This window comes from Notolepis coatsorum (genome assembly GCF_963971535.1).
Source record: "Notolepis coatsorum genome assembly, chromosome: 13".
Taxonomy (NCBI): domain Eukaryota; kingdom Metazoa; phylum Chordata; class Actinopteri; order Aulopiformes; family Paralepididae; genus Notolepis; species Notolepis coatsorum.
The window spans coordinates 23,133,622-23,153,495 of NC_140177.1; the positions used below are offsets into that span (position 1 = coordinate 23,133,622).

Genomic DNA, 19,874 nt, shown 5'->3' on the forward strand with positions numbered 1-19,874 from the left:
AGTTCCCTGGTCTTCGCCACATTTAGCTGCAGGTGGTTTTTATCGCACCATTATTTACTTTGGGAGCCTTGTTCTGTGTTATTTAACCCAGTGCTTTGGGAGCCTGGTTCTGTGTTATTTGACCCAGTGCTTTGGGAGCCTGGTTCTGTGTTATTTGACCCAGTGCATTGGGAGCCTGCCTTATATGCCATGTGAATCCTCTTTTCCTTCTGCAGTTGATTAAATGACGAGGTTGAGACCTCGTCGGTGACTTTCCTTAAATCGCACAATTCATGATAAAAAATGTAAAAAAAAACAACAACAACTTCATAATCTATCATCTTTTTATTCCATAACCCGTCAGCCAGGGATGGGAAAGTCAACAGGATATCATCAGTAGCTTTAGTAGCTTTTCAAAACAGAAGCACCAAAGTGTCGACAGTATCTAATGCATTCCTCCCAATAGAATAATATAGATTATTTACAGCCTTTGTTTAAGAAGTTTAACAACAAGCCTTTAGCTCAGTAATCCCATTACATTCTCTTCTACACAACCCGTCTGCTGGTCCAGTGAATCTAAAACCCGACTCGTATCAACTGTATTAAGAAGTGCACAAACTGGTACCACAGCAGAAATGGCTTCATTTAGTCGTCTTCCATTAGTGGAACATATTTACAAACTCTCCCCTTTACCAACCCACCCTCTACAGATAAAATACATCTTCTTCCATAGATTCTATTATGTGATTAAGACGGCAGTAGGTCTGCTTTACAGATTAAAAGAGCGTCTCATGTGTTCTAAAATCAAACGCTTGGCACTTGGGATCTGCAGATGTAAACGATACCTGTGGTTTCCTCACAACGCTTCGTAGCGTTCAGGAAATAAAACAAAGCTATCAAAGATAAGACTTTTGAGTGCTAAGGGGTTATGACCTAAGGGGTTATGACCTAAGGGGTTATGCACTAAGGGGCCATGACCCATGTTCAATGACAAGCACTTCTTGGAAGTCTTTGGCAATACAAGAGCAATAGCAAAATCTTTAAAAACATTAGCATTTTCTTAGTAAAGGAAAACAGAAAAACGACATTCTATCCCCTTGTATGTTGAGCACAATTGTCTGCTTTTCTTGCATAATGTCGCTGTGCACACTAAATAGATGTGTTCATTGCATAACGTCGTTGTGCCAAATAGATCGGTTTTCTTGCATAACGTCGTCATGCACACTAAATAGATGCGTTTGTTGCATAACATCGTTGTGCACACTAAATAGATGTTTATTGCAAAACGTTATTGTGCACACTAAATAGATGTGTTTCTTGCATAACGCCGTCGTGAACTAAATAGATGTGTTTATTGCAAAACGTTATTGTGCACACTAAATAGATGTGTTTCTTGCATAACGCCGTCGTGAACTAAATAGATGTGTTTATTGCAAAACGTTATTGTGCACACTAAATAGATGCGTTTCTTGCATAACGGCGTCATGAACTAAATAGATGTGTTTATTGCAAAACGTCATTGTGCACACTAAATAGATGTGTTTCTTGCATAACGGCGTCATGAACTAAAAAGATGTGTTTATAGCATAACGTCGTCGTGCACACTAAATACATGCGTTTATACAGTAACATCGTTGTGCACACTAAAAAGATGCATTTATAGCATAACATCGTTGTGCACACTAAAAAGATGCGTTTATAGCATAACAATGTCGTGCACACTAAAAAGATGCGTTTATAGCATAACATCGTCGTGCACACTAAAAAGATGCGTTTATAGCATAACAATGTCGTGCACAGTAAAAAGATGTGCTTCATGAAACATGTGTGCAACAAGAAGTCATCTGCTTCAGCTTCACGTTCAGCAGAGAGGATGCATCACTGGCCTCTTCCCAGCTCTTCTTTCCACACACATCTCTTTTGAATCAAGTCGTCTGCAAACAAGTCTGACAACCGATTACAAGGATTTCAAGGTCCGTCGTCCTTCATTGCGTCGAGGACAGTTCCTCGCCAAGTCGTCGTTCCCGGAACGCAGTCTGTGGTTTGTGTTTACAGGAATATCACGCGTTCCTTGTCTGTTTTGAGCACGTCTTTGGGGAACGGAGGCGGCTCTGGTGGGGAGTCGTCGCTGCCCCTCCTGTGCGTCATGAAGGACTGGGAGTACCTGACGTTAGAGATGACACACCCTGGAGGGTAGAAATGTCCTACAGAGATAAGACAAGACAATATTCCTTCATTTATAATCTGGGCGTCATAGCAGCATGGGGAGGTACAGGTATGGGCAGGGTAATGGTAGAAAGACATGATTATAGGCAATAACATTTTATTTTAATATAAAAATATGAGAAAAGATGCAGATGAGGGTCTGTGTGCCCAATCGGTTATAATATAAGTTACAATAAATAAAGGCTGCAAACGGTCTCTCATATCATCACATCATAACAAAGCCACATGATTGCTCTCCTGCAGCTCAGTGTTTGGTCTTACAGTACCATGTGGTCAATCTGAGCTATTGTTAATACAGGTCACATTTATTATAATTAGTGCTGTCAGGCGATACATTTTTTGTGTGTAATTAATCAATCTAATTAATCGCATTTTAATCGCATAACCATTTTATGCCTGATATTCTATATTCTATAATCATATTTCAAATTGCATGTGTCCGGATGGCAGAATTCAGTACTGTATCTACAAAACCTTCTGTTTAACACTTTGATTGCCCAAGCTTAATTCCATTTGACCCCCTTGAATGCCCAGCACCACTTCAATGTTAGCGTTAATATCGCCTAATCTATGTTTTAAATGATGGCTATGTGTCTAATCTGCCCGTCGCTTATCAAAGACTCATTTTCCAGTCAACATTGTCAAAGCAGATTGTTTTTTTATCGGTTCATTTCCGTTTTATAGCATTTTGAAAAGCACTCGATTTCACGGAAAAAAGAAGACATTCTATGATAATCGACCTTTACTGGAATATTCTAGAACGTTGTCATTTTTCGGCCTATTTAATCGTTTTAAAATAAACGCTAGATTAACGATAGTATATGTGTGCGCATGCACGCTCGTGCCGCGAGCTGAAAATCGATTATCCTAGTTACTGACCGCTCGCACAGTGAAACAGCCATATCACGTAATCACATAAAAGCGTATATCTCCGTGAAAACGGATCTGATTATCCTAAGCCTGGTAACATAGATTCCTTACCTGAGATCAGATGGTATCCAAATGGATTATTCCAATTCCTGATCGCCATTCGAAAAAATCTATCATTTTATTGATCCACCGAGTATAGTGTAAAAACACATAATCTCCGCTGCTCTGAAGCTCCTGAGTGAAACTGGTCGACGGCGGTTGCATGAGTGAGAAGTAAAACGTGGATTCCGTTTTTTTTTCCCTCATTCATTTTCATTGAGTTCAATCCAAAAGGGTGAATTACCATCTGGGAGACGATAGGGGGCGCTTTTTTCACATCTGAGCGCCTGGAGTGGTTGATTTTCCAACGGTAGACTTGGTTGATTAAATATGATTTCAGATCGCTAATAAATAAAAAAAACAAGAAAATACGAGAAAACTTGTGATGGGCAGTCAAAGTGTTAATCATCTTCCATCTATTAATTTGCTTAGATTTTTCAGGTCTGGTCAATTTGAGCATGGTGTTATTCACAGTCAAAGATAAAACATTTTTTATTGATATTCTCATTTGGTTCATTACAATTTACTCAAGCCTAGTAACAGACACAGAATTTCTGACACTGGGAATACATTCCCTGAGATCCATAGATGTCCCTAGATTCAGATACCAAGAACATGCAAATGGACCATATTAAAAAAAAACTGTAACTGTGTATTCTACGTTCTTATGGAATGAATGAGATAAAAATAAAAATTATTATTATTATTATATTATTTTTTTTGTAATTAATTTTGAGTTCATTTTCATAACGCGATAATTAGCTGTGTAATTCATTAATCTAATTAACGCAATAAACTGAGAGCCCTAGTTATAATATGAGCCAGCTCTATTTTGTATTTTATTTTAAATGATAAAATCTTGAATCTGGACTACTTTTCTATTTTCCTTTATCCTGTAGTTGGGGTATAAGATCACAATAAGAGAGATATCTCTCTCATCATAAGAACAAAGCCAGGCTGCTCTGCTGAAGCTCACCTGGGAGGTGGGTGAGGGCTTATGTGTATTGCAATGGCCCTTGGGTAAAGTAGCGCAGCATGCACTGTTAACAGAAACAGCTCCAAGCTTCTGGTCACAAATGTAAACATAAGAGGTTCCTGTTGGTCTCACTGTACCTGAGGGGGGGATGAGGCGGTGGGGGCTGGCGGCCCGCATGGCCCTCAGACTGCCGCCCTCTTTCCCAGTCGCTCGTATGGGCGACATCTGGGTCATGTCTATAGATGCTGGACATGGAGGGACATTAGGACGGGGTCAGTGCTACAGCAGGTCTACAGATGGACATTAGGACGGGCTCAGTGCTACAGCAGGTCTACAGAGGGACATTAGGACGGGGTCAGTGCTACAGCAGGTCTACAGATGGACATTAGGACGGGCTCAGTGCTACAGCAGGTCTACAGATGGACATTAGGACGGGGTCAGTGCTACAGCAGGTCTACAGATGGACATTAGGACGGGCTCAGTGCTACAGCAGGTCTACAGATGGACATTAGGACGGGCTCAGTGCTACAGCAGGTCTACAGATGGACATCAAAGAAGTCTTTTGGATTTTCATTAGATCCTTAATCTTCCTCCTTTGGACAGACATCCGAGGAAGGACACCACAAAACATAGATTTCATTTAGTAGAACCTTGTGAAGGATGTCACTGGTATTCATATGGTTATAACAGCATGTATGTGAATATCTATAGGACCCTGTGTGTGTTAAAATCTACAGTAAGACAGACATTTCAGTCTCTGTAGAAGCAGGTAAAAACAACATTCCTTAGTAGATAAACTAGGGTTGCTAGGGTGACGAGATAGCCGGGAGTGCCGTAGGGGGGGAGGGAAGAGAGAGAGAGACAGACAGACAGACAGACAGACAGACAGACAGACACACAGACACACAGACAGAGAGCTACTTAAGCCGTGGGTTCTTCCGGGAGGCAGAAGAGTTTGGGAAGCGAGCGAGACGGACCGATATCAAGCAGAGAGCTCCAGCCTCTTCTGAGGCTGGAGGGGACCCACAAAGTAGCGAGATAGCTAGCGGCTAACAGACAGGCTGCAGAACCACCGGGCGGGTATCGAGGTCACTACGTCAAAATGACATCATCAATCCGCGGGCGTTATTTCTGAAAACAGGACGGATGTCATTTTGACGCAGTGAATCCTGAAATCCAGATGTTGGCCCAAGCCCTTAAATGTATCTTGCCTTCCCTTCATTTCAGACTGCTTAGATTTAGAATGTGAACAGGGAAAGGTTTATTAGCTCCAGCTGACCTGCGCTGTGTGTTCTCTGGTGGGAGCCCTTGTATTTGGAGCCCTTGTCCTTGTCCTTGCCCTTGCTGAGGGCCGCCAGCTTGGTGGGGATCTGCTGCTGGACCGCCCCGGGCTTGTGGGCCTGGTTGGTGGTGCTGATCAGGTGGATGGGGACCTCGGCCTTGACCGGCTGAGGGCTGATGCTCTCCCTGCGCGGAGGCACCATGGGGGGCTCTTCGCTGATGGCGGAGGTGGAGGCGTCAAGGATGGGGCTGAGGCTGGGCCGGATGTTGGGCTTGGGGCTCATGATCAGGTCTCCTCCGCTCCCCCTGACGTCGACTCGGAGGGACTGAGAGTAGGACACCGGGTGGTACTGAGGATACAAGTAGATTATATGAACTTCAATGTTAATACCGGTGGTTCATATTTTGTGGAAAAACTTGTCTTGAAGATCGACTGGGGGCGGGGCACCCTGAAGACGGTACACAGAAGCCATGGTTCGGTACGTACCTCGGTTTTGGGGTCACATATTTATAATGATTATATATTTATTATTATTAAATATAATAATTTTTTATTAAGTTATACTTAGTTCCACCTAGGCTTGCCGTGGTAGCCAGTCAGTGATAACGGTGTTAATGTGTTCAAGAATCCACTGAGTAAATTAATTGCCTACTGCCCCCACCCCCCACTGTGTATGCTTTTTAAGTTTCAGTTTCACTTCTAGATTAGATTTAACTTCACATGAAGCAGAGATAGAAGACTATAGAGAAGAGATTACATGTTACACAACAATGGCAGAGGATTTATAAATATTTTGGATTTAAACACCGCAGCAACTGGAGAGGAGCTCAGAGGACCAGTCCAGATCAACAAAAGTACGTTTGCGCATTTCTTTTTGTGAGGGGCTGTGAGGGGAAAGTAGCGTGGAAGAAGGTTGGTGTGTGTGTGTGTGTGTGTGTGTGTCTTTCCATTGGTCAACATTATTTAGGAAATGTTCAGCCTATTGTAATCACCCTGTGTGTTACCATTCATTCATGGTTTTGTTTCAGGGACACATGTAGTAAGGGGGAGGGGAGGAGGGGAGAAACAGCCCAGTGCATGAGTGCGACGTTGTTAAATTGTTCTGCTGGCTTGTCAACATTTATTCATCAATTAAATGTGGCAATACAAGCTTGATATTAAACGTTAAAGATCAAAGTAAGCCAGTGTAAAGTAAAGATATTGAGCATACATTTTTAAAATGTTTCAACTAGTGTCATATGAGACGTATTCGTCGTATGGCTGGATGTACCGAACCGTGACGGGACGAATACACATACCGTTACACCCCTAGTAGTAGTACACTTTAGGAGTACACTTGATGTGGCAGTCATTTGCAGTCATTTGATGTGATTTATAGACAACTTCAACTCTTAAACCTCTGGACTCACATTTATTACTGGCGACAGGTATGATACCCACCACTGTGTCGTTTATGAAAAGGTTGGATGGCCTTCTCTGGTTGAAAGGCGTAACCATCATAGGTATTCGTTTATTTTTAAAGCCCTTATTGGTAAACTTCCCTCACAACACTGTCGGAATGGAATCTTGGAACATATTCTACTCGTTCAAATGACTGGTTGGTTCTTAGGGTTCCTCCAGTTTGCTCTGAACTAGGAAAAACTGCTTTTTCCTTTGATGCTTCCAACACCTGGAATGCCCTCCGACTGACTCTGAAGCTGAAGGTTCTTCCTTCTCTTGCTGCATTTAAAAGTATGATCTCCGACCACTGTGTGTCGACTTGTAACCGTCTTAGCCGATTTCTTATTGTTTATTCTTATTTATTGTGCCTATATGTATGAAATTGCTGATAAACTGTCAGCCCACTGACCAGATACGATGTACTGCTGACTGGATGATTCCATCATAACAATCACAACTACCTCATACTATAGTCTAACCATAGAACTCTGTATGATGGCATGTAAAATAGTGCTATATATACCGTATATATCTTTTTATTCTTACCGTATATATATATATCCAAATCAGTCTGTACATACATGCATATAATCCTTTTTACATATCTATAGATACTATATCTATATCTGTACATATCCCTTACCTACTCTTACTAGTTACGCTGCTGGCCAGTATGACTTACTACCATAGTGTCTTTATACCTGTATCACTGTACATATTAATACTATACCTCTGTACATACATCTGATTAGGCCTATACTCAGTAGTACTAATTTATATATTTTATACCCAGTTTAATCACCTGTATATTTTATATTACTGTTGCACTTTAGTGTTACATTTGCACTCTGGTTGGATGCCAAACTTATTTTTGTTGTACTGTACTTGTGCTGTATGATGACAATACATTTGAATCTAATCTAATGTATTTTCATCTAATCTAATATAATGTATTTACATCTAATCTAATGTATTTTCATCTAATGTATTTTCATTTAATCTAATGTATTTTCATCTAATCTATCTAATGTATTTTCATCTAATCCAATGTATTTATCAAATCTAATCTAATGTATTTTCATCTAATGTATTTTCATTTAATCTAATGTATTTTCATCTAATCTAATGTATTTTCATCTAATATATCTAATGTATTTTCATCTAATCCAATGTATTTATCAAATCGAATCTAATGTATTTTCATCTAATTATTATCTAATGTATGTTCATCTAATCCAATGTATTTATCAAATCTAATCTAATGTATTTTCATATAATATATACAATGTATTTATCAAATCTAATCTAATGTATTTTCATATAATATATCCAATGTATTTATCAAATCTAATCTAATGTATTTTCATCTAATCCAATGTATTTATCAAATCTAATCTAATGTATTTTCATCTAATATATACAATGTATTTATCAAATCTAATCTAATGTATTTTCATCTAATCCAATGTAACCCTAAACAGCCAGCAGACCGATGCCCCACCGGTGCGTTGTCCTCCTCTCTGAAGTGTCGGAGGCGGTTGGAAGCGCTGGAGACTGTCTTGGGCTTCTTGAACCTCTGCTGCATGTCCAGCCGCTCCTTCTCCCGCTCCACGCTCTGCATGGCCTCCCTCAGCCTCACCAGGTCCTGCTGGTAGGTCTCCCGCTGCCCGTCCAGCTCCTCGCGCTCCTCCGCCAGCCTCCTCTCCAGGCCGTGGCACTGGTCCTCCCTCTGCAGCAGCCGGGCCTCCAGGCCCTCCGCCTGGACCCTCTGGCGCTCCCTCTCCTTCTCCCAGCGCTGCTGCTCCTGCCGGTGCTGCGCCTGCAGCTTGTGGAAGGTGGCCATCTCCTCCCGCTGCTTCTCCAGGTTGCGCTGCTTCTCCTGCTCCAGCAGCACGTTGCCACGGTGGCGGGAGGGCCGGTCCCGGTCCGACAGGGAGGCGCGCTGCAGCTCCATCTGGCTGTCCTGCTGGGAGACGAAGGCCTGGGGGGGAGCGGGGCAGAAGAGTCGAGACCAACCGTTAAACCCAGGAAACTCTCGGACGTATATCATGCCAGTTAGGGCACCTTGTGTATTATACTGCACCGGTGTATACCGTTTACTTTACTCATAGTATATATATACTTTTTCAGATTCTAATTCTTTATTTCCCATATTCATTGTAACGTATTATATAACATACGGTATTACAGACCCTCATCTGCGCCTTTGTTTACACAGATTACTTTATCATATTCTGAGTTAATTGTATTGTTCACACAGTACTGTATATTTTTATTACAATTGCATTGCCTATATTTACGTCTTTCTACTATTACCCTGCACATGTACCTCCTCTCCCCCCTCCCCCATGCTGCTATGACCCCCGAATTTCCCCAAGGGGATCAATAAAAAAATATCTTATGTTATTATCTCTGAGGGGCCGAGTGTGTCACCGTGTGGCTGAGGACGGTGTCTTACCTGCAGACTGTACAGCCTGTGTGAGAGCAGCAGCACCCGGTCAAAGAACTGTGAACGGATGACAAGAGTTCCAAGGTTATTTGGACACTTTGTACAATGATTACAAAATTTAACAAACCTCAGGCTCTAATGACGGCACCCTCTTACAGCGCAGACACACCAGCCGCGCACAAAAGGCAGGCGGGCGGGCGACCAGCACTTCACTTTCGCTCCCATGTAAACGGACGTAGCTGTGCCCACCGGCCGCAAGCGGGCGCGCGACTCGCAGGGCTGGAAGCGATCGTTTTTGCTTTGGTTGGATTCAGAGGCGTGCGCCACACGCATTTTCACAGAAATGCACTCAATATCTGCATAATTACCACACAGATAGATGTTGTTCAACCAGCTAATGTGTCTGTATCTTTCCCAATACAAATAAACCATATTACTAATACTTTTTCAGGAGTACAGTCACACTGATCTGATCATCATTCTAAAATGAATTCTAACATTCTAATTTATTATATAATAACTGGTTATACATGCAAAATGGACAATAGAACACTGGAACTGGAAATCTTAAAAAAGATCTTCAAACAGGGACTGACTTCGCATATGGACTAGGCATTTGCAGCTGTTCCAATGTAAATGTGCCTTCCTCCGTGCACTTCTCACCCGCTCTGAAGTCGGACTCGGTGTGCCCGGCCACGCGTGCGTTCTCGCACGAAACCCGTGCGTGCATGAGAGCGCGGCTTGTGTGTTTGCGCTGTTATACACTCAGCATGGATGAGGATGGTGAGGCTTACCTCCGCGTCAGGGAAGGGGTTGAAGGAGGCTGGGTTCACGTTGGACACCAGTGTCTCCTCATCAGCCTGGGAACAGAAGAAGAAGGATTACTACACCCGTCATTACCGTTATGATCAACGGCACCCAGGCTCCCCTAGTGGTGGGAGGTCGACCCAACGAGTCCTTAAGTCCTACAGTACTGCAGTCCAGAGAGTCAGGGTCCAGTCCTGGTTAGTGACTAGAGTCCAGAGAGTCCAGTCCTGGTTAGTGACTAGAGTCCAGAGAGTCCAGTCCTGGTTAGTGACTAGAGTCCAGAGAGTCCATTCCTGGTTAGTGACTAGAGTCCAGAGAGTCCATTCCTGGTTAGTGACTAGAGTCCAGAGAGTCCATTCCTGGTTAGTGACTAGAGTCCAGAGAGTCCATTCCTGGTTAGTGACTAGAGTCCAGAGAGTCCATTCCTGGTTAGTGACTGGAGTCCAGAGAGTCAGGCTCCATTCCTGGTTAGTGACATTTTGCACTTGTGTCATGCTCAGGTTGGGATTCCACCTTGGATGGAAAGGAATCCCAACCAGAGCATGACATGAGAGCAAAAATGGCCACCGTGTGAATATGGTCAAGTCCGTAGCAGCTTTGTAACCAAAACAGCCAATAATGTGCCCACTTTGATCATTTGAGTCAAGGAGTCACGGTCGACTCCAGAAATGTAGGAGTCGTGTATCACTAGGGTCCGCCCCCTCCCTGTCACTCACAGACTGTTCCAGGCCCTCCGAGATGTCCAGCTCCTGAAGTTGGGGGTCAGAGGAGGAGCGATGAGCGCCCTCTAGGGGACGACCGTCGCCGCTGGCCGGCCTCTCGTCTACCTCTCCATCTTCATCTGGAGAAAACACACCATGAACACGGCTGATCACACGGCGTGTAGCCCAAGTAGAACAATGTTTACAGCATCGCCTAAAGGTAAGCAATGCATCAGTTCACACAGGTTGTATGGTAAATGGACTGCATTTATATACAGTTTCATAACTTATGCCTCACGTTCACCCATTCACTCACACACTGATGGCGGAGGCAACCATGCAGGGTGCCACCCCTGCTCATCGGGAGCAGTTAGGGGTTCGGTGTCTTGCTCAAAGAAACTTCGACACGTTGCCAGGAGGAGCCGGAATCTTAAGATTACCAGACGACCATTCTACCCCCTGAACCACTGTTTAGTTTAGTTTATTTGACAATTATTAAAATACAAGTCATGCATCCTAGAATTATAAAGGATGGCACAAAAATATTTATTTCCATTGTGGTCCTTGGTCTCAGCAGCACATGGTATTTACATAAACAGTATCATCATCAGCCTACACAGTATATTGCTAAAAGTAAAATTTTTAAAAGTTAAATACATTGTTAATAAAATAATGTACAAAATGTACAGATCTCATACACTAAAGCAGGAAGCCCTCCCTCCACTGTCCCGTCTCCGGAGTTATTCTGGGACATTTTCTAGGAGCCGTTTCCTAACGTTCACCTTGAAACTATATACAGGTTCAAGTCCTGTTTGATAGTCAAAGGCAACTCATTCCACTCCTGTGCTCCCGTGTGAGCATATCAGCACTGTCCCATCTTCTACACACCATGGAGGATGCATATCAGGCCACTATCAGCTCAAGTGGTTAGAGCCCGTCTTACCGTCTTCGGGGGTGACGGCGGGGTTACTGTCAAATCCTCCAAAGGTCTCGGCCCTGCGGAGCGCCCCCTCCGCCCCCTGGCTCTCCTCCTGAGGGGGGTTGGAGTCTCTCATACCCCACAGCAACATGTTCTGAAGGTTCTCCACTGTGACACAAGATACAAAACCACAATAACATTATCCTACACTGAATGTTTTTTTTAAATAAATCAGTTTATTAGCATTTTTTACTTTACAAACATTATCAAAACATTTACAGAACATCAACACTTTGAGTGCCACGGACGCTTTTTGTCGTTAGTTCATGCCGCCAGTTGAATGCCAGCAATGCTATATAGCGTTTGTTTGTCGCATTTCTTTTTATTAGCGATTTGAATTCATATTTCATCAATCAAGCCTCACGCTAGTGCTGCAGACTCTCTCTGAGCTCCATTGGGAAAATACCCCTATCGTCTCTCCCTGTGGTACTGCACCCCATTGGATTAGACTGATGGGGGGGGGGGGGTCCAGTTTCCTCATTTTACTTTTCCGTCAAGCCAACTGAGGGATCGAAGTGATTGCCGAGCCGCAAAACAACGTGGAATACATATTTACAGTACCCAGCGCTGAATCAATAAACGCGATCGATATTTGGAATGGCGATCAGGAATTGGAATCATCTTTTTGGAGAACATCTGATCTGAGGTAAGCAATTTATTTTACCAGTCTTGGGGTAATCGGATCTGTTTTCACCTATATACCGGTATCAGCGTTTGCCCCATGTGTGTGTGTGTGTGTGTGTGTGTGCTGATCAGGAAATGAGAATATATTTTTCAGCCCGCTTCTCTAGCGTGCATAAGTACACATATACTATCGATAATCTAGCGTTTATTTGAAAACTATTCATAAATAGGCCAAAAAATTACAACGTTTTTTGTGTATTCCAGAATATTCCAGTAAATGCCGTTTATCACGGAATCTATATATTTTCCTGAAACTTTCAAGAAAACGAGGGCTTTTCAAAATGCTATCAAACGGAAATGAACCGATTAAAAAACAATCCGTTTCAACAATGTTGACTGCAAACAAGTCATTGATAAGCGACGGGCAGATTAGACACATAGCCATAATTTAAGACATAGATTATGCGTTTAGAGCGCTATCATTGAAGTGGGTGGTGGCATTCAACGATAAATAGTGCACGCCACGCTGGCAAGTGTTAAACATAAACACCCACAACACTCTAGAGATCCTTTCAATGGCAGTGTTTCCCCTATATCAGGGGTCTCAAACTCGCGGCCCGCGGGCCAATTGCGGCCCGTGGGATGATATTTTGCGGCCCCCTACTGGACATCAAAGTGTAGTGTTAATGCGGCCCGTGCACTACTGTTTGCCGAGTCGTTGCGCGAGAGTTGGACGTTTTATTTATTTGATCACTTGTAGGCTACCATAGCGCAGGCTCATGACAGCAACGTTATGTTAGTGACTTGGTTGAAACGTGATTCCGGAGTGATATGATATCAAGTAAAGTGGAAGCAAATGCATCCTCGCTATCTCTCCTCTGCGAGCAGTGCTGCGCGCTGTCCGCCTGCACTGCCAGTCTGTCTGTGTATACGGGTCTGGTCCAATCACATACGCGTCCCGTCAGCGTTTTTCCCTCTCAGCCACAGTCTGCGAATCAGAGGCAGAGTAGGGGAGTAGGGCGGGTCTTCACGGACTGCATGTCGTCTCTCTCTTTCAGTTCAAATCGGAGCAGAGTTGAAAGCGCATACAGTAAACTCACTCCGTTTTATCTCTGTGAGATAAATGTAGCTATTAGCCTATTTTCGCCAGCAGGCAGCCAGCAGAAAAATGGCATTTTCAAAGATGGTCAGTAAAAGAAAAGTCGACTGCAATTCAAAGGTGAATGGACGGAAAAAGTCCCAGCCAGGGGCGTAGCTGGAGATTGTGGGCCCCCAATCTAATAAAAAATGTGGGGCCCCCAATCTATAAAAAAATTTGGGGCATTTATTTATAGATTTTTTTTACAAACAGCTTTGTGATATAATAAAAAAAAATGCACAGTGCATTTCCATAGCTGTGGATGAGTCCACTGACACCACTGAGAAGCCTGAAGAACCGTTCATGTTCTGAAGAACTGTTCATGTTCTGAAATGTTATTGCTAAAGATTGAGAAGATTGGATCAGTTGTACTTTTTCTTTGAATACTTGAAACCCTTTTTTTTGTGGAATATTTGATGCGGCCCAGCCTCACCCAGACTCTACCTCCAGCGGCCCCCAGGTAAATTGAGTTTGAGACCCCTGCCCTATATGCATTCAGCAGCGGCGCTGCGCTTTGATATATACAAAAAAAAAATTAGAATAATATTTTTTATTTTTTAATCATTTAATTTGGGCTGTGGGGGGTGCTTAATGTAAAAGACTGACCTGAGGAAAAGGCTGCAGGGAGAAAGCACTAGTCTAGTCGATTTTGTGTTTTGAGCACAAAGTTCATCATAGATCTAGCCTCTTTATTTTGCTCTCAAAGTGCACCAGATTGATGCATTTAACTGTTACAGGACTAATAGCCGGAACACGTTTTTTGACAATATCTTTTTAATTGTATTATTATCAATTATGTTTTTATTTACAGTCATTATATGATAATTACATTTACACAGGAAGTGGATTTTCTATCAAACGTACTGAACTCAACCTTAATCTATTCAGATCTACCTCTGGACTGGAACCAATAGGCTATTTTCAGTTTCCTTCTTACATTTTTATTTGATTTAATATTTAAAGTGAACCGTCAACAGGGCGGCTGGGTAGCGCAGCGGACTAAGCGTCTGCCTACCACCACAGACACTGGTATCGAATCCAGCGGTCAGCGGTACCTCCGGCTTGGTCGGTTGTCCATACTAACACAATTGGCAGTGTTAGCGGGTGGGAAGCCGGTGGGGTATGTGTCCTGGTCGTTGTAAACAGCGACTCCTACTGGTCGGTCAGGGCGCCTGTTCAGCAGGGAGGGGAACTGGGGGAAGTAGTGTGATCCTCCCACGCGTTACGCTCCCCCAGTGAGAGCCCTCGCTGTCAGGTGTATCGGAGGAGACATGCGATAGTATCTATCAACCCTCCCTAGACCGGCAAGTGGGGGGAAAATGCGTGCAACGACCAGGAAGGGAATTGGCATAACGACTAAATTGGGATGGGAGAAAAATACAAAAAAAATTGTGAGAAAAGTAGATTACATTTTTTTTTTTTTTTTATTTTTTTTTTTAGAAATATCCTCAAACTAAATCCTCAATTTGAAGTGATTAATCTGATTAAATTTGTCTTTTTAAAAAAAAATTATTAAATAAACTTTCCAGCTCCAGACCCAGCCCAGGGAGAAGCCCCACCCCAACTAACTCAACTTTCTAATGAATATAACTCATCAGTTTATTTTAATACTATAATATTAGCCTGTAGTTTATCTGCAACTGTGAAGAAAAACCACATTGGTTTAAACAGAATGACTAGACTTTTTTTTTTTTTTATATATATATATATATAAGTTTTATTATTATTTTCGGAAAAAATCGAATGTTGATTTAGAATTCGAATGCCAACGTAACGAAAGAAGGTTTGAACGCTTGGGCTCAGCCCTAGTGAGTGTGTGTGTGTGTGTGTGTGTGTGTGTGTGTGTGTGTGTGTGTGTGTGTGTATATGTGTGTGTGTGTGTGTGGGTGTGTGCATGTGGGTGTATGCGTGTGTGTGTGTGTGTGTGTGTGCGTGTATATGTATGCGTGTGTGTGTATGTGCGCTCCCCCCACCCTCTGTGATGGCTCCTTTGAGCAGCGTCTCCCCCTGCTGGAGGTCGGAGGCGTCTCCTCGCAGCAGCAGTCTGGAGGGGGGGGCCTCAAGCCCCGTCATGGCCTCCGCGAAGCCTGCGAAGATCTGCAGCTTCTCCGTCAGGCTCTGCACGATCTGGGCGTCACGCTCCATCAGGCGCTCTGGTTACATATACACACACACACACACACACACACGCTGGTACTCTGGCACCAGAAAGAGTCGTTTGACCTAATTTCAGTGCATCACTATGTAAACAGAGTGGTGTGAGAGGAGGCCACAGGTCACTAGCTCTCACTGAAAACAAGCTGTAGTGAGAAACACCTACCTTGGTAAATTGTAAAATTGTTAAACCAATTAACAAATGTCATATCTAAGCCTAGTCTTTCAATCTACTCTTGCAATGGCTAAAAAAAAAATAATAATAATAATAATAATACAGTTTTACTAGGTAATCCCCACTCGACAATATCTTTGTTTACATTTGTAAAACAAACGTTTGTGATACAGTAGGAAGGCAGAGTAGCGGAGACACAGGAGAGAAGGATATGCTGTAGGGGTGGGAATCACCAGTTTCATCATGATACGATACGATATCGATTCTTTGGACAACGATACGATATTTGCCGATAACACAAAGTCTCTCACGATACAATACGATACGATTAGATTCAGGTGCCTGCGATCGATATGAGATGATATCATATGCCCATTTAACACAATCAGTAACATTTAGATCAACAAAAAAAAGGTAATGAAAATATCATTTGACATTTGTATTTTTGAGCTCTTCCAGACATTTAAAGGAAAATCAATCTATTGTTTTTAATACAAATAGACCTCCTGTTCACTGTAAAGTGCCACGTTTTGATATATTGAGCTTTAAACTTTAAGCAAAATTTTTTGGAACTCAAAACTTACAACCTAAAACCCCTCCCTACCTCCCTCTCCCAAACCGTTCCTACAACAATTTGTTGATGTTGCATGATCATGTATAGGCCTACATTTATTATGTATTATATTGTTTATGTTTAAATAACATTTAAACATCAAACTCCTCTGACCTCATCTGGTCTTTCCAAAGACGCGCGCACACACACACAGAAAGGGAGAATGCTATGCTGTAACATCTAGTACACACACGGAGCTACTGCTGTTGTTCTTGGGCGGATATGAGACTCGCCACAGGATTTTCAAAATAAGAGTATCGATATGAATCGATCTTATTACATCGCATCGATCCGATTCGATTGTTGATAATTACATCGATGTATCGATCTGGATCGATGTATCGTCCCACCCCTAATATGCTGGGATCTGAGCCCAGTAGTGAATTTGAGAAAAGACACGCATCCCAATCAATACCCAATTCTGTTGTCAAGTCTGGCGCCACGTGTGATGATTATTCATGTCCAGGGGCCAAACACTCCGCTCCAGACAGCAGGAGATACTAGGAGCACGTTCACCAAACAGTTCTTTAATGACTCAGATCTATTAAAACAACAAGGGACACGAGTCCTGTTGAAAAGACCAGACGCAGGAAGCTTGGCCTCGGAAACGGTTTACAGGAAGCTCGATACGTCACGACTTAACAAGCGAATAGGACGGGCGCTGGATTCACATAAACACGTTACGATACGAACAAGTAGATCCTCACACCGAATAGCCCCCGTTGAAGGAATTTGTATTAGGCAGTAATGTTTCGAGTGACAAGGCTCTTCCTCAGATCTGATCCCAGGCCAGCTGGGGTACACGTGTTCCCAGAGGCGAAGGGTCTTTCCGCTACACTCGTTTCTGGGCACCTGCCACGAGGTGCTAAAAAGGACTCCATTATTTTTAGGAGAAAGGAACATAATGAAACCGTTCCCAGAATGAAGTGAATTCTCTGATAAACGAACCCATCCTGAAACACTATTGAGCGTCTGGGACCAGAGGTGACCGGGTGTCTGATAAACGAACCCATCCTGAAACACTATTGAGCGTCTGGGACCAGAGGCCACCGAGTGTCTTGTTACCTTGGAAGTCCTTCAGTCTGGCAGCCCTGGCCTCCAGTTCACCATAGAGCTCTTCCTCCCCTTCAGGACAGCTACAACACACATACATTTACATTTTAGTCATTTAGCTGACGCTTTTATCCAAAGCGATTCTGTACAACAGGTCAGCAGGAAGGGTACAACTCTTCAGCTGAGTAACAATGTTCATCACTTGGGTGACACAACAGTGTTGACTGTTGTGTGCATACTGCATAGTAGTAAAGACATATTAGCATAATTATGTGACGTATGGTGCCGTGTTCACCTGGATGATAATTCCCCTTTTTGTTTCCCCTTCTCAGGTGCCGATTACCCGATGATGACTACAGCTGAGGGCAATCACTCATTAAGGGGCGGGTGGATAAAACCTGAGATGCTGCGCCCACTCATGGCCTTTTTTGCCATCGCCACTGACCTGTGTGGGTTGTGGGTTGTGTTGGCCTTAGCCCAACTGTTTTGGGACTGTGTGAACCGTGGGTTCACTCTCGTATGTTTGGGCAGCCTTGTTTTGTTGTACTGGTTGGTTTGTACGTGAGTGTGGATAGTGTCCTGTGACACTTGGGTTATTTGTCAGTAGATTGGTTGTTTGGTTATTGTTTAGTGTTCCTCCTTGCCCTGTTTTGGTTTGTTTTCTTGTACATCCCTGTTTTGTTCTCCCTTACCTTATCCCTGTTTTGTGTGTTGGAAATGGGTTTCATTCCCCATTGTTTAATAAATATAATTTACTTACTAAAACGTGTTATTCTTTCCTCCTGCCGGGACTGGTGCTACATGCACTAACTGAACGGGTTGGAGGTTCACAAACAAACAACCCAGTTCAGGTACATTTATATTAAAAGTAACTTTGTATGCGACAGCATAGTAGGTAGTATTATAGGCAAGGAAGGATTTTTTGTGGCAAAGTGCATGACAGTGAAAAGCTTTTTTAATATTTTTTTTAATTTCAGATATAGATTGAAGAAGTGTTTTTAGTCCACGGCAGAGAATTGGTTGGATTTCGGCTGTCCTCAAGTACTGTACACTTCATAAAAGCTTGAAGGTATAATTTACCTAGCTCAAGCTCCGCCCTCTTTTCCTTGATCCTCCAATCACAACCGTCGAAGCAACAGTTGCGATTGGAGGATCGAGAAAAGAGGGCAGGGCTTGAGACCGGTCAATAGATTTATTATAGATTCATTTTCAGGAGTGAAACGGAAAATTCAATCAGCATTCAGTCATTGTAAACAATAATTAGTTATTAATTGAATAAAGATTAAATAAAATAAACAATCCTGTCCAGTATCAGGCAAGCGAGGAGTTTGTGTAATTCTAATAATTTCTGTGGCGAGAACGTTCCTCTCCTCTCAGCCCGCCCCCCTCCTCTCATGACGCCCCCGCCCCCCCCCCCCTCTCATGATGCCCCCCCCACAAGCTTACTTGTCCACCGCCTGCCGTATGAGGTCCACCCAGGTGTCCCCCCCCCACAAGCTTACTTGTCCACCGCCTGCCGTATGGGGTCCACCCAGGTGTCCCCCCCCCCACAGCTTACTTGTCCACCGCTTGCCGTATGAGGTCCACCCAGGTGTCCCGCCCCCCCCCAGCTTACTTGTCCACCGCTTGCCGTATGAGGTCCACCCAGGTGTCCCGTCCCCCCCAGCTTACTTGTCCACCGCTTGCCGTATGAGGTCCACCCAGGTGTCCACCCAGGTGTCCCCCCCCCCCCCCCCCCCCCCCACAGCTTACTTGTCCACCGCTTGCCGTATGGGGTCCACCCAGGTGTCCCACCCCCCCCCCCCCCCACAGCTTACTTGTCCACCGCTTGCCGTATGAGGTCCACCCAGGTGTCGCGGCCCTGCCTGGAGCTGCTGTGGATCTCGTACATCTCCGGCAGGGTGGAGGAGGCGCAGATGAGGAACATGGCTTTGTCCTCGTGGGCCACCTCCCTGACTATCATCCTCTGGAGGGAGATCACCGAGGGCTTGTTGTCCTGCAGCGAGGAGGGTGTGTGTGTAGATACACACAGGTGACAAGGATAATGTTAGTGAATTGAAACTTGAACCTTAGAAAAGTTTTCTAGCAATGTGGGGTTGTGCCAACACTGACTAGATGTGACATCTCTACCCAGTCCCGTTTCTTCAGTTCAGCTGCTATGCAGGTGGGTGACTGTCACTCAAAGCGCATTGCCAGCCAAAAACAGCTTGGACATTGGAAGGGCAGAAATACAAAACAATGAAATGTATTGAAAAAAAAACTTACAGATGTGTTCCATAGACTCACAGGAATTGTGTAAAATTGCCCAA

At 43.6% G+C, this 19,874-nt stretch overlaps 1 protein-coding gene across 3 annotated transcripts in view; it reads right to left on the reverse strand.

Annotated features, from left to right (window-relative positions):
* Positions 1–327: 327 nt before the first annotated feature.
* LOC311239522 (rho guanine nucleotide exchange factor 18-like) overlaps positions 328–19,874 on the reverse strand; it is a 123,239-nt gene continuing 103,692 nt past the window's right edge. For all 3 annotated transcript variants that reach the window (XM_084327842.1, XM_084327841.1, XM_084327843.1), the window contains exons 11-21: positions 19,383–19,561; positions 17,578–17,648; positions 15,544–15,723; positions 11,773–11,916; positions 10,845–10,969; positions 10,116–10,181; positions 9,331–9,378; positions 8,374–8,853; positions 5,430–5,781; positions 4,288–4,395; positions 328–2,183 (exon numbers count right to left, since the gene is read on the reverse strand). In XM_084327842.1, coding sequence (XP_084183968.1) covers positions 2,029–2,183; positions 4,288–4,395; positions 5,430–5,781; positions 8,374–8,853; positions 9,331–9,378; positions 10,116–10,181; positions 10,845–10,969; positions 11,773–11,916; positions 15,544–15,723; positions 17,578–17,648; positions 19,383–19,561 — 1,908 coding nt within the window. In that variant the 3' untranslated portion in view covers positions 328–2,028. The remainder of the gene's footprint in view (positions 2,184–4,287; positions 4,396–5,429; positions 5,782–8,373; positions 8,854–9,330; positions 9,379–10,115; positions 10,182–10,844; positions 10,970–11,772; positions 11,917–15,543; positions 15,724–17,577; positions 17,649–19,382; positions 19,562–19,874) is intronic.